Raw genomic sequence first — 13,922 nt, 5'->3', positions numbered from 1 at the left:
TGCTGTGGCTCTGGAGTCACATGTAGGCCAGACCAGGTAAGGACGGCAGATTTCCAAAGCATTTCAAAACCCGTGAAATGCTTTTTGAAATGTAGTCACTGTTGTAGTATTAGGAAACATGCCAATCAATTTGTAGACAGCAAAGTTCCATAAACAGAAATGTGATAAACGGTAAAGTGACAATATTAAATATTGTATTATTAAACCAATTCTGTATTATGTGGTTAGTTTTACTTCTATTCAGATACTCTAGTCTCTCAGGGAAGATTACAATTCAGTGAAGGTCCAGTGCAACATTATATATTTAAATTTATTTGGCAGCCAATAGTTGTTCTAATTTGAAAGGACCAATTTGGAATCTGACAAAGCACACAATTCAAGTGTATGCGTGCAAAAATATCAAAATTTATTCCTTAAAATAATGGATTCAAGTTTAGTTTGTGGGTAAAAAGAGCATACTCACAGACCTTGAATAAACCCAAGGCTGACTGACCTTGATTTTAGTATGTTTGCTAGACGTGAACTTGGCTTACAAAAATACATTGTTCCTTTTTTAAACTTTTAACAACGTGGAAGCTGAGTTTAGATAGATTGAATTGCAATAGACTTTCAGCCTGGTAGTGGAAATCTTAAACTTCAATGTTAAAAATGACGTGTGATCACACTGACGTATATTCCAGAGGTTGCTTATCTGCTTTTCCACCCCGCTGTGTGCTATCAGGTGGTTTTAGTAATGCTCTCCTATTGGCCACCCAAAGAATGGTAGAAATGTATGACACAGTGCTGCTGGGAGTAGCTGAGGCAAGTGACGTAGATACTTTGAGGGGAGATGAGAGGAACACATGACAAAGAAATAGAAGAGCATGATGATAGAGTTAGATATAGAGGGGTGGAAGAAGGAGTTTAAATGCTGGCAGAGACTTGTGAGGCTGAATGGCCTTTTCTGTGCCATTGGTTCAATGTAATTCAATCTACATTGTAATATTTCACTCTAGAAGTTCAAAGGGGTATGTCCCAAATAAGTATTAATTTAAGAACTCTTGATCAACCCTTTAAAATGAAAAGGTTAATATGCCCATTTAAAGTGCCGAATATCGATGGATTTAACAATTAGTGTGAAATGTTAGAAGTAATTGTAGAGTTAGAAGTCAGAAAGTGTGTGATGATGGATTTTGTTTTAAATTGCTAAGGTTATATTTTTCTCTTTAGCTTAATTAGAAAATTTATTGTAAGGACATTTTATTAAAAAAGCAGAACTTGCGTGCCTTTTTCTAACAAAGGTGTTTACACACAGATTTCCCACATTAGAACTGTTCCAGGAATGTTTTGGGGATATTTGCTGTTTACTCAGTCTGGTGTAAGACTGCAGTGTGGAGGGGTGAAATATTTCCTGAATATTGTGTAAATTGTGTAAAGACCATTAATGGTCTTTGTGGAACTTAAATAGTAGAATAAATTTAACAGAATCAGCTTAACCAGAATAATTTAATAATTCAGTTTCAGTTTGATTCTGCTCTACATTTCCCTTCTTCTGCCCCAGGTTCTGACCTGCATTGGGGTAAATTCCTGCAGGCACCATGCCCTGGTACCCAAGTAAATTATCAAGCTTCACATTTGAACACAAACAGAGAATACCAGTCAGCCAAGTAACTATTGTGGTTAGGAGTTGAAGCAAGGGGGATTCATAGCCAAACCTAATTTTCTCTATATTTTCCATGTGCAACTTCCAGTACAATTGACTGGACAGTATTCAGGAGTGTGATGGAATACTCCCCACTTGCCTGAACGGGTGTGGCTCCAACAACACTCAAGAAGTTTGACACCATCCAGGACAAAGCAGCCCACTTGAATGGCACCACATCTACAAACATCCACCACCTGCTCAGTAGCAGCAGTGTGTACTATCTACAAGAAGCACTGCAGCAATTCAATATAGATCCATGCACTTTCCAAACCCATGACCACTTCTATCTAGAAGGACAAGGGCAGCAGATATATGGGAACACCACCATCTGCAAGTTCCCCTCCAAGCCACTCACCATCCTGACTTGGAAATATATCGCCGTTCCTTCGCAGTCGCAGGGTCAAAATCCTGGAATTCCCTCCCTAACGGCATTGTGGATCAATGCACAACACATGGACTGCAGTGATTCAAGAAGGCAGCTCACCACCACCTTCTCAAGGGCAACTAGGAATGGGCAATAAATGCTGGCCAGCCAGCGACGCCCATGTCCCATGAACGAATTTTAAAACTCACACACACACTTAACTTTCTCTCTCACACAGACACTCACCTCTCCCTCTCAAACACACGCACACATGCATTCGCATATCTCTCACATGCGCACACTCACCTCCGTCACACACTTACTTTATCCATCCCTACACACACACTCACCCAGCTCTCACATGCACACACACGCACACACTCACCTCTCACACGCACACTCACCTATTTTTCACATGCACACATGCACACACCTCGCTCTCTCTCACACACACACACAAACATAAATGCACAAAGACAAACCCTCAGCTCTCTCTCTCACATGCCTGTGATCCCCATTCGTTCTGCAGCCCAATCTTTACCCCGCTTTCCCCCCTTGCCATGCTCTCACTCCCACTCTGAGGCCCGCTCAAAAGGAAAGAAACAGTTCAGAGCAGTATTCTTATTTCCCCATTTTACTGTTTTTTCCTTCCAGGCTTCTCCCGCTCCCACTCTGAGGATCGCTTCACCCACTCTGAGGCCCCTTCCCTGACTTCTGCCCTGTGGACATATCCTCTCACACTAAATTGTTTGCGCTCACCCTGAATTTGAGTTTCATGCTGTTTCCAGCTCATCCAATCAGAGGCTGAATTCTGAAGAAGCATTTTTATTTTTAAATTTTATATATCAGTCTTGCTTGCTGTGAACCCCTGGGAGCTTCCCATAGAACCATGGGGTTTCACAGAACCCAGTTTGGGAAACTCTGGTCTAAATGAACTAATCACCACTGTAAATGTTCATGCATTAATAATTGCCATTTGAATGAAGACTTGGTGGATGCCAGTAGCTGTGTGTTGTCTAAACCAGTTGCAAAATTGATCTTTAGAAGAGGGGAGGAAATTGGCTTTAAAAGAATTGAGATCACGCTGATGTTATTTACCACTAAAAAAACCCATGCTAAGCTGTTGAGTGTCAGCATGTCACAGACCAGAAGTTAGTGGGCACACATGCTTTGCCCGACCACAACTCAAACTGCTTAGCATGAAAGGCCACGGGCCTGGTTTGATTCAGTTGTGTACCGCATTCAGGGTATATTTTTGATGATTTTACATTTCTCGTGTGTATGTGTCGGCAATAGGAATGTTGCCAATAGCAATCTGTGGCGTATTAACAGAAAGATTACCTTTTAAGTTAATGGAAACAAGCTGATCCATAGTTAGAGGCACAGTGATGACGTTTATCTGTCAGAAGTTCATTATGAATCAATTAGGTTCTTTTTTGTTTTGTTTCAGAAAGGATGGGCTGTGCCACTAGCATTGAAAAGAGAAAGCATGGCTTCACCCACCAGGGCCACGCTAAAGATCTGCACTGTGAAACCATGTCACAGCATGTGAGTACAGCTATGAAATGCTTATCATTTCATTTTACTCCGTTCTTTAAGGCAAGTGTTTAAATAGTAACAGAAAATACACTCAACATACAGCTGGTCAGTCAGCATCTGAAAAAGTAAGATAAATCAGTTATACAGAAGTGATGAAAAAATCCCCATCCTAAAAATTGATCTGTCGTTCCCCTTCAGACCAATCCACTGCATTGCTGCCACTTTCTGTTTCCTTTTCACATTCTGACATTCGCAACCTTTTGTTTTCATGCCATTTTATTTTTCATTTTTTATCCTTACCATTTTAAATCAGCCATGCAAACGGGTGAGCTATTTGATAATAACATTCTCACTCTGGGAGTTGGGGTTATTCTCACTCTGGGAGTTGTGAGTTGGTAAGTATCGACCTTGGCTCACCTTAACACTCTCGCTTCTGAGGGTCCCAAGCCTCACTTTAGACTTGAGCACTTGTCCTATGTGCAGTAATGAGCAAGTGCTACATTATTAGAAGCTGATGAACTGTTAAACTGGGGATGGGAGTAATGGAACCCATGCTACTCAGCACAGTGCCACAGTAGTTAGCACTGCTGTCTCACAGTGCCAGGGACCCGAGTTCAATTCCAGTCTTGGGTGAGTGCGGAGTTTGCATGTTCTCCCCTTGTCTGTGTGGGTTTTCTCCGGGTGCTCCAGTTTCCTCGCACAGTCCAAAGATGTGCAGGATAGGTGGATTACCCATGCTAAATTGCCCCTTGGTGTCCCAAGATGTGTACGTCAGGAAGGTTACTATGTAAGGTTATGGGGAAAAGATCTCAGTAAGATGCTCTATCAGAGAGTTGGTGCAGACCCGATGGGCCAAATGGCCTCCTTCTGCACAGCAGGGATTCTATAATTCTACTCTAGCAAAGAAGAGCAAGATGTTCTTTAGATGTTCTGACCTATTTTCAGTTATTAAATCAAAATAAGATTCTTCAACTGACATCCCACAAAACCGATTAACTGGACATTCATCCCAGTGCTGTTTATGTGACAAAACAATATCATTAAAAGCAATACATTGGTTGTAAACATTATCCTGAGGACGTGAAAAGTACTATATAAATGCAATTTATTTCCTACTGTTATAAATCTTTTATACTGTAGAGTAGTGGCTAGGGATGTTTGTAGGGATCAGTGGCAGAGCCACCGCTCCTTTTGATAACACCAATGATGTTGGAAATTGGAATACCTAGAAAAATTCTAAAATTTGCTAATGGGCCAGATTCTCCGACCTCGCTTGCAGCCGGGATTCTCCCGTGCTGCTGAGTGCCAAATTCTCTGTCCTCGCTGGCAACAGCAGCAGTGTGCGCACAACTGGAGAATTCCAGCCAATGATACAGTGAGGACGATACCATTCAATTGCAACAGGACATCGGTAGGCTAGCAGAATGTGCAAAAAAGTGGTAGATGGAATTGAATTTGGAGAATTGTGATGCATTTTAGCAGGAGAGAACTGAGAGGCAATATAGACTGAAGACGGGAATGGGTTAATGAACCTTGTAACACTTAAGCATTGAGACTGGTTGGGAAAGGAAAAGAAATGATGTGGAGATGCCGGCGAAAGACAGAACTAAGAAAATTGGAGTTCTCTTAGCTCACCAATTGGCCGGATTAATTGAACAGGTCTCAGTCTCGGGTAAGAAATGGGCTGATGACAAAGCAAAAATTAATATGTTGGAAGCGCGCAATAGAGAATTAGAAAAGAGAAACCAATGTTTAGAGGACCCCGGCTGGGGATCCTTGCCTCCCTATGGGCCAGCCTACAATCCATGGCACCAGTGGGAGACCCCGGTAAGGAAGAGGTCCATGATCTCGCTCCCATAACTTGGGCCAGGACATTGCAGAATCCAACTGCACGATACCAACCTTTTACCCCAGGAGAAAGACAGCAACTTCTGACATCCCTGGGAAAGTTCCAGTCCCGGAGCAACAATAGCAAATTTTGGGCAGAGCTGGACACCCTTTGGGTTGGACACCAATTATATTTGCGGGATATACACCAGTTGGTATGGGCTGCTTGCCCCCAGGATAAGTGGAGACTAATGGGTGACGGGGCAGGTCAAGCTGATGCTGAATGACCTCGGTTCGATTACTGAGGCGGGAGGTGGACGTAGAACAAAGAACAAAGAACAATACAGCACAGGAACAGGCCCTTCGGCCCTCCAAGCCCGCGCCGCTCCCTGGTCCAAACTAGACCATTCTTTTGTATCCCTCCATTCCCACTCCGTTCATATGTCTGTCTAGATAAGTCTTAAACGTTCCCAGTGTGTCCGCCTCCACCACCTTGCCTGGCAGCGCATTCCAGGCCCCCACCACCCTCTGTGTAAAATACGTGCTTCTGATATCAGTGTTAAACCTCCCCCCCTTCACCTTGAACCTATGACCCCTCGTGAACGTCACCACCGACCTGGGGAAAAGCTTCCCACCGTTCACCCTATCTATGCCTTTCATAATTTTATACACCTCTATTAAGTCTCCCCTCATCCTCCGTCTTTCCAGGGAGAACAACCCCAGTTTACCCAATCTCTCCTCATAACTAAGCCCCTCCATACCAGGCAACATCCTGGTAAACCTCCTCTGTACTCTCTCCAAAGCCTCCACTTCCTTCTGGTCGTGTGGCGACCAGAACTGGATGCAGTATTCCAAATGCGGCCGAACCAACGTTCTATACATCTGCAACATCAGACCCCAACTTTTATACTCTATGCCCCGTCCTATAAAGGCAAGCATGCCATATGCCTTCTTCACCACCTTCTCCACCTGTGACGTCACCTTCAAGGATCTGTGGACTTGCACACCCAGGTCCCTCTGCGTATCTACACCCTTTATGGTTCTGCCATTTATCGTATAGCTCCTCCCTACATTATTTCTACCAAAATGCATCACTTCGCATTTATCAGGATTGAACTCCATCTGCCATTTCTTTGCCCAAATTTCCAGCCTATCTATATCCTTCTGTAGCTTCTGACAATGCTCCTCACTATCTGCAAGTCCTGCCAATTTTGTGTCGTCCGCAAACTTACTGATCACCCCAGTTACACCTTCTTCCAGATCATTTATATAAATCACAAACAGCAGAGGTCCCAATACAGAGCCCTGCGGAACACCACTAGTCACAGGCCTCCAGCCGGAAAAAGACCCTTCCACTACCACCCTCTGTCTTCTGTGACCAAGCCAATTCTCCACCCATCTAGCCACCTCCCCCTTTATCCCATGAGATCCAACCTTTTTCACCAGTCTACCATGAGGGACTTTGTCAAACGCTTTACTAAAGTCCATATAGACGACATCCACGGCCCTTCCCTCGTCAACCATTCTGGTCACTTCTTCAAAAAACTCCACCAGGTTAGTGAGGCATGACCTCCCTCTCACAAAACCATGCTGACTATCGTTAATGAGTTTATTCCTTTCTAAATGTGCATACATCCTATCTGTAAGAATCTTCTCCAACAACTTCCCCACCACAGACGTCAAGCTCACCGGCCTATAAATACCCGGGTTATCCTTCCTACCCTTCTTAAATAACGGGACCACATTAGCTATCCTCCAATCCTCTGGGACCTCACCTGCGTCCAGTGACGAGACAAAGATTTGCGTCAGAGGCCCAGCGATTTCATCTCTCGTCTCCCTGAGCAGCCTTGGATAGATTCCAACAGGCCCTGGGGATTTGTCAGTCTTTATATTCTCTAACAAACCTAACACTTCCTCCTTTGTAATGGAGATTTTCTCCAACGGTTCAACACTCCCCTCCGAGACACTCCCAGTCAACACATCCCTCTCCTTTGTGAATACCGACGCAATGTATTCATTTAGGATCTCCCCTACTTCTTTGGGCTCCAAGCATAATTCCCCACTTTTGTCCCTGAGAGGTCCGATTTTTTCCCTGACAACCCTTTTGTTCCTAACGTATGAATAAAATGCCTTGGGATTCTCCTTAATCCTGTCTGCCAAGAACATTTCGTGACCCCTTTTTGCTCTTCTAATTCCCCGTTTGAGCTCTTTCCTACTTTCTTCGTACTCCTCCAGAGCTCCCTCCGTTTTTAGCTGCCTGGACCTAACATACGCCTCTCTTTTCTTTTTGACCAGTCCCTCAATTTCCCTGGTTATCCACGGTTCTCGAATCCTACCCTTCCTATCCTTCTTTTTTACAGGCACATGCCTGTCCTGTAGCCCTAACAACTGTTCCTTAAAAGACTCCCACATGCCAGATGTGGATTTACCCTCAAACAGCCTCTCCCAATCAAGAGCTGCCAATTTCTGCCTAATCCCACTAAAGTTAGCCTTCCCCCAATCCAACACCTTACCCTTGGGACACCACTCATCCTTTTCCATCACTATCCTAAAGCTAACAGAATTGTGGTCACTATTTGCCACATGTTCCCCTACCGAAACTTTGAAGACCTGACCGGGCTCATTCCCCAGTACAAGGTCCAGTATAGCCCCCTCTCTAGTCGGGCTATCTACATATTGTTCCAAAGAACCCTCCTGTACGCATTTTACAGATTCCTCCCCATTCAGAGTCCTGCTCTCAGCGATTTCCAGTCTATACCAGGGAAATTGAAGTCTCCCACTACAACAACCCTATTTTTCCTGCACCTATCCAGTATTTCCTGACATATCCGTTCTTCCACTTCCCTTGGGCTGTTGGGGGGCCTGACGTACGTGACAGCGACAAATGCCGAGATCGAGGAAATGATTGAACCATTTAATTGGTTTAAGGCGGAAGCCCAACGGGTCTTGGGCAATGGATAATGAACAGTGACAGACATCCTGGAGAATTGGGGATGTAATTAGGGGCGGGAACCGGGATGTATAAATGTTTGATCTTAACTCATATTCGGAGAGAGGCCTGAGACCATGTTAGGAATCGGACCTCTCCCACAATTGTGAAAATAAACACTGCATTTTGACCTACGTCTAGTCTCAGAGGTATTTTTACCAACAACATAGACTTAGTGACACAGTTCTTAAGTGTGCAGGAACAGAGGGACCTGGAGTCGCATGTGCATAGATCTTTGAAGGGGGAAGACATATTGAGAGAAAATAATTAGCAAAGCATCTGGAATCTTGGGCTTCATAAATAGGCATTGAGTATTAAAGAAGAGAAGTTATGCTAAACCTTTATAAAGCTCTGGCCACATCCATAGTATTATGTCCAGTCTTGGTCGCCATGTTTTAGGAAGTATGTCAAAGCCCTTGGGATGTGCAGAGAGGATTCAGTGGAATGGTTTCAGCAATGAGGGATTATAACTAGAAATGTAAGTTGGAGAAGTTCTCCTTCGAGCAAAGGAGATTGAGGGGAGTTTTGATGGAGGTATACAAGATTATGTAAGTTGAGATAAAGCGTAGCTGTTCCCATGAGCTGATGGTGCAAGGACTGGGGAACACAAGTTTAAGGTTTTGGGCAAGAGATGCAGTGGAATATGAGGAGGACCTTTTTATGCAGTGAGTGATAATGATCTGGAACTCATTGTGGTGAAAACGGATGAATGGTTTCAAAAGGAAATAGGATATGCACTTGAGAGAATAGATTTCAAGGTGAGGGAGATAGAGCTAGGATAAGAGTCTGATTAGATTGCTGAAAAGAGAACTGGTTAAGGGTCGATGGGCTGAATGTCCTCCTTCTTTGCTGTAATGCCTCTCTAACCGTCTGAATCTAATGCCTGGAATTTTGTATAAGCTTGGGAAAACCTAACCTGTGCAATGTTGCCTGGGAATTTTGTCTTTTCACGCAGTGCATTCGGGCTCACAGTGCATTTTGCGAGTGTGTGAGGAGTATAACTGTGTAGGTGTGTTGGATAGAAAGCTTGATTTGGTTTTCCAATATTGCAGTCCAGCTCCCAACAACATCCAAAGGTCCCCTAAACCTCACCGCTCACCTCTCTCATAATCCCACCCACCCTGATGCCGCCTCACATCTCTCATATACATCCATGTGCCCTTAGATCCCTCATGTCACCCCATGGTACCTCAGATCCCTCAAAACACTCAATTCCACTTCATGTCCTGTGGAGTCACTCCATAGTTAGTCAGCCAGTATCCACCATGCACAGTCTTCACGAGCCATGGAATACCAATAGAAATTATTTTAAAATGATTGGAAACAAGTAAAACCTCTAACAATCTAATGAAACCCTGAATTCAAACACACTGATATTAATACTGGAAAAAATGATTCCATGGTTTGTAAACAAGAAACCATATGGAAGACACAGTCTGTTATTGAAGTGCCTTAACGTTGCCAATCATTCCTGGATCAATAGATCACCTGCGGAGTTGAAGCCAGTCAACAGTTTTTAAAACCCAGGCAAGCATCCATAATGGTTACAGCTATCATAACGAAAGCTTCCAGTTACGTTTCTAGAAACTGCAATAACATAGTGTCCCATTTCTGGGCCACTAGAAAGGCGGCACGGTGGCACAGTGGTTAGCAGTCCTGCCTAACAGCGCCAGGGACCCGGGTTCAATCTGGGCCTCGGGTCACTGTCTGTGTGGAGTTTGCACGTTCTCCCCGTGTCTGTGTGGGTTTCCTCCGGGTGATCCCGGTTTCCTCACACAGTCCAAAGATGTGCGGGTTAGGTAGATTGGCCATGTTAAATTGACCCTAGTGTCAGGAGGATTAGCAGGATAAATGAGGGTTACGGGAATAGGGCCTCGGTGGGACTGTGGTCGGTACAGACTCAATGGGCCGAATGGCCTCCTGGAGATTGTACGATTCTTCTACGATTCTATTCCAAAGCATTTCCGAGTGCCTGTCAATCAATGGAGGGATGCAGATACTGAGGTTTTTTTTTCAGTTTTCAAAGGCAGAGTTTTTTTAAGCAGCCAGAGTTGTGATTCAATTTAAATCACAATGTTAAAGATGACAGCAGAGGATGAGAAAACCTATTTTTACATTTTTAATATATTATGGCATTTTTGACAATTGGAAAGTACTGAAATGCAGGACAACAATTACAACTAGCTGCTCAGGCAGCTTACCTCTGTGGAGCAGAATCTTTTGAAGAATTACTGCATTAAAAACACATCTACATTGCAACATTGCAATACAGCATCTAAGACTGACAATTGCAATTGCCTTTTGGAATGTTCCCAAATCTTCAGCAAGCTTCCCCCAATAGTTACAACCTCTCCAAGGAGATTTATTTTTAAGGCTTCCAAAATCTGGCATGACCGCACAACAGTGGTGTGTGGGAGAAAATACGATTTTCCGGTGGTTCTCACAGTGGGAACCCCAACCTTGGAGGCTTTCTCAACCTGCCTAAATTGTGTGAGCTTGAGAAGATGGAGAAAAATTGTTTTCCTCTGAAAAACAAAACGCTGCACAGTTTTCTGAGCCCCAATTCCCGCTTCCATTTGGAGGTGAAAACACAGTCCTATGCCCATTTTATTTGAGTTAATGGCATATTTGAGGAGCATGGAAAAGGATTCACATTCTCCAATGCAAATATAAACCTCATAGAAAAAACCTCAAAGTTTTTTGGATAACATCAATTTCAAAAAGACTTTATTGATATTTGGACTTTTATTTTATCTCTGCTGAGCTACATGAACTCTCAGCGAGCTGTCAGCTTCGACTCCATGGCATTCTTATCTTTGGGTCAGGTTTGTAGGTTTAAGTCACACTCTGTAACTTGAATATACAATTCAGGCGAACACCTCAGTGCAGTATCAGCCCCAGACTGCTTTCTCTGTTAATATATCGCATGGAGCAATTTGAGAAAGAGCACTGGAGTTCCCTCCAGTGTTCTGACCAATATCTAATTATTCAACCAATAGCAGTGGAACAGGTTACCTCGTCACTATTCCAGTGCTGTTTGTGGAAGCTTGCTGTGTAAATATTGGCTGAAATATTTCCGACATGACAATAATAAGTGCATTTCAAAAATACTTTATTAGCTGTAAAGTGCTTCAGGATGTCCTGAGCTGCAAAAGGCGCTAAGTAAGTGCAACTTCTTTTTCTTTTTTTCTTAGTGCTAGATTATTTTTTGACCATCAATGTTTCAGCACTAGATACAAGATGAAAGCCTCCTCGAGTTGATTTTGCGTTCCCATTAATATCTGAAACACCAATTTTGGCATTTCAGTTGCTTGTTCATTTAATTATAATATCATTTTATTGAGGAACTGCCTCCAAAAAAACTAATGTTATCTTTTACAGGTTAACTCTGATAATCAGATTTCATCATTTGAACACTCGCAGGGTAAGATTGTTTTTCTTCTTTGTTTACTGAGTGCCACACATGTGCTTTTCTCTTACTATGGGTGAAAATTTGTAGAACTGGTGGGAACCCTGGTCAATTTTCTCCGGGAGGCTCAGTGCAATTACAAGACAAGCAGACACTTACCTGGACACTTACCTGGACAGTGTGCGCCTCCCATCAGATTCATTTCGCAATGGGTTGAAAACTGACCTGCCGGCTAATCAGAGGCCAGCAGCTCTCCATGACTGGCAGTGCGACCGGGCGCATTGACCACTGCCAGTAACACACTAGGACCTTCACTGGTTACCTTGGTGGACTCATGGCAAGAGATATATGGGATGGGGGTCATGGATGATTGCTGGGTGACTTTCTGGAAGGATGGGATACCGATGCAACTCTTACGTAATCCTTGAGGCACCATTGAATCCTGGTGGGCTCAGGGATAATTGGTTTTAGGTGACTCAATAACAAGTTTAATTGACTTCCCGCCGCTAGCCTGCCTTTTCGCGCTCTTGTGTAGTCCTGGACCATGCTTATATAGGTTGTGTTAGGCGGCACCCCTTTTTCAGTTTCATAAAGTCTTCTGTTACATTTTCATTTGCACTGCAGTCCCACACTCCTGATCTGTGGGCACCTGATGCGGAGGTGGGCGGGGCAGGAGGAGGACCTCCTCAGGAACCTGCTCCTGGGCATGGCTAAACCTGCCATAAACAAACCAGTGGGTGACCGAGGGGGTCATCCAACCCGAATATCTTCCCCCACCATGGCTACATTCGTCGTGGGGTGTCCATAGAGAGGGAACATGCGGTGTCTACTGCGGTGTCTTCAGCCACAGGTGAGGTGCCTGAAGATTGGAGGGTGGCAAACATTGTGCCCTTGTTTAAGAAGGGCTGCAGGGAAAAGCCTGGGAACTACAGGTCGGTGAGCCTAACATCTGTAGTGGGTGAATTGTTAGAAGGTGTTCTGAGAGATAGGATCAACAGGCGTTTAGAGAGGCAAGGAGTGATTAGGGACAGTCAGCATGGCTTTGTGAGTGGAAAATCATGTCTCACGAATTTGATTGAGTTTCTTGAAGAGGTAACCAAGAAGATGGATGAGGGCAGTACAGTCGACATTGTCTACATGGACTTTAGCAAGGCCTTTGACAAGATGCTGCATGGTACATTGTTACATTAGGTTAAATCTCATGGGATCTAGGATGAGGTAGCCAATTGGATACAAAATTGGATTTATGACAGAAGAGGGTGTTGTTTTTCAAACTGGAGGTCTGTGACCAGTGGTGTGCCTCAGGGATTGGTACTGGGTCCACTGTTATTTGTCATTTATATTAATGATTTGGATGAGAATTTAGGAGGCATGGTTAGTAAGTTTGCAGATGACACCAAGATTGGTGGCATAGTGGACAGTGAAGAAGGTTATCTAGGATTGCAACTGGATCTTGATCAATTGGGTCAGTGGGCTGATGAATGGCAGATGGAAGTTAATTTAGATAAATGTGAGGTGATGCATTTTGGTAGATTGAACCAGGGCAGGACTTACTCAGATAATGCGGGGCGTTGGGGAGAGTTATAGAACAAAGAGATTGAGGTGTACAGGTTCATAGCTCCTTGAAAGTGGAGTCACAGGTGAACAGAGTGGTGAAGAAGGCATTCAGCATGCTTGGTTCCATTGGTCAGAACATTGAATACAGGAGTTGGGACATCTTGTTGAAGTTGTACAAGACATTGGCAAGGCCAAAGTTGGAATACTGTGTACAGATCTGGTCACCCTATTATAGAAAGGATATTATTAAACTAGAAAGAGTACAGAAAAGATTTACTAGGATGCTACTGGGACATGATGGTTTGAGTTAAAGGAGGGATGAGATAGACTGGGACTTTTTTTCCCTGGAGCGTAGGAAGCTTAAGGGTGATCTCATAGAGGTCTATAAAATAATGAGGGGCATGGATAAAGATTAATGGGTATCACGATGGCACAGTGATTAGCACTGCTGCCTCACAGTGCCACGGACCTGGGTTCAATTCCGGCCTTGGGTCACTGTCTGTGTGAAGTTTGCACATTCTCCCCGTGTCTGCGTGGGTTTCCTCCGGGTGCT

At 43.9% G+C, this 13,922-nt stretch overlaps 2 protein-coding genes across 6 annotated transcripts in view; both read left to right on the top strand.

Annotated features, from left to right (window-relative positions):
* Positions 1 to 13,922, top strand: part of LOC144493660 (cerebral cavernous malformations protein 2 homolog) — a 440,921-nt gene that overhangs the window by 241,686 nt on the left and 185,313 nt on the right. The window lies entirely within an intron of this gene.
* The window catches only part of LOC144493652 (proto-oncogene tyrosine-protein kinase LCK-like), a 106,593-nt gene that overhangs the window by 24,395 nt on the left and 68,276 nt on the right, over positions 1 to 13,922 (top strand). For all 5 annotated transcript variants that reach the window (XM_078212938.1, XM_078212934.1, XM_078212937.1 and 2 more), the window contains exons 2-3: positions 3,499 to 3,596; positions 11,785 to 11,827. In XM_078212938.1, coding sequence (XP_078069064.1) covers positions 3,504 to 3,596; positions 11,785 to 11,827 — 136 coding nt within the window. In that variant the 5' untranslated portion in view covers positions 3,499 to 3,503. The remainder of the gene's footprint in view (positions 1 to 3,498; positions 3,597 to 11,784; positions 11,828 to 13,922) is intronic.

This window comes from Mustelus asterias, chromosome 5 (genome assembly GCF_964213995.1).
Source record: "Mustelus asterias chromosome 5, sMusAst1.hap1.1, whole genome shotgun sequence".
In the NCBI taxonomy this organism is placed as follows: Eukaryota; Metazoa; Chordata; class Chondrichthyes; order Carcharhiniformes; family Triakidae; genus Mustelus; species Mustelus asterias.
This window is presented reverse-complemented; position numbering and strand designations above follow the sequence as displayed.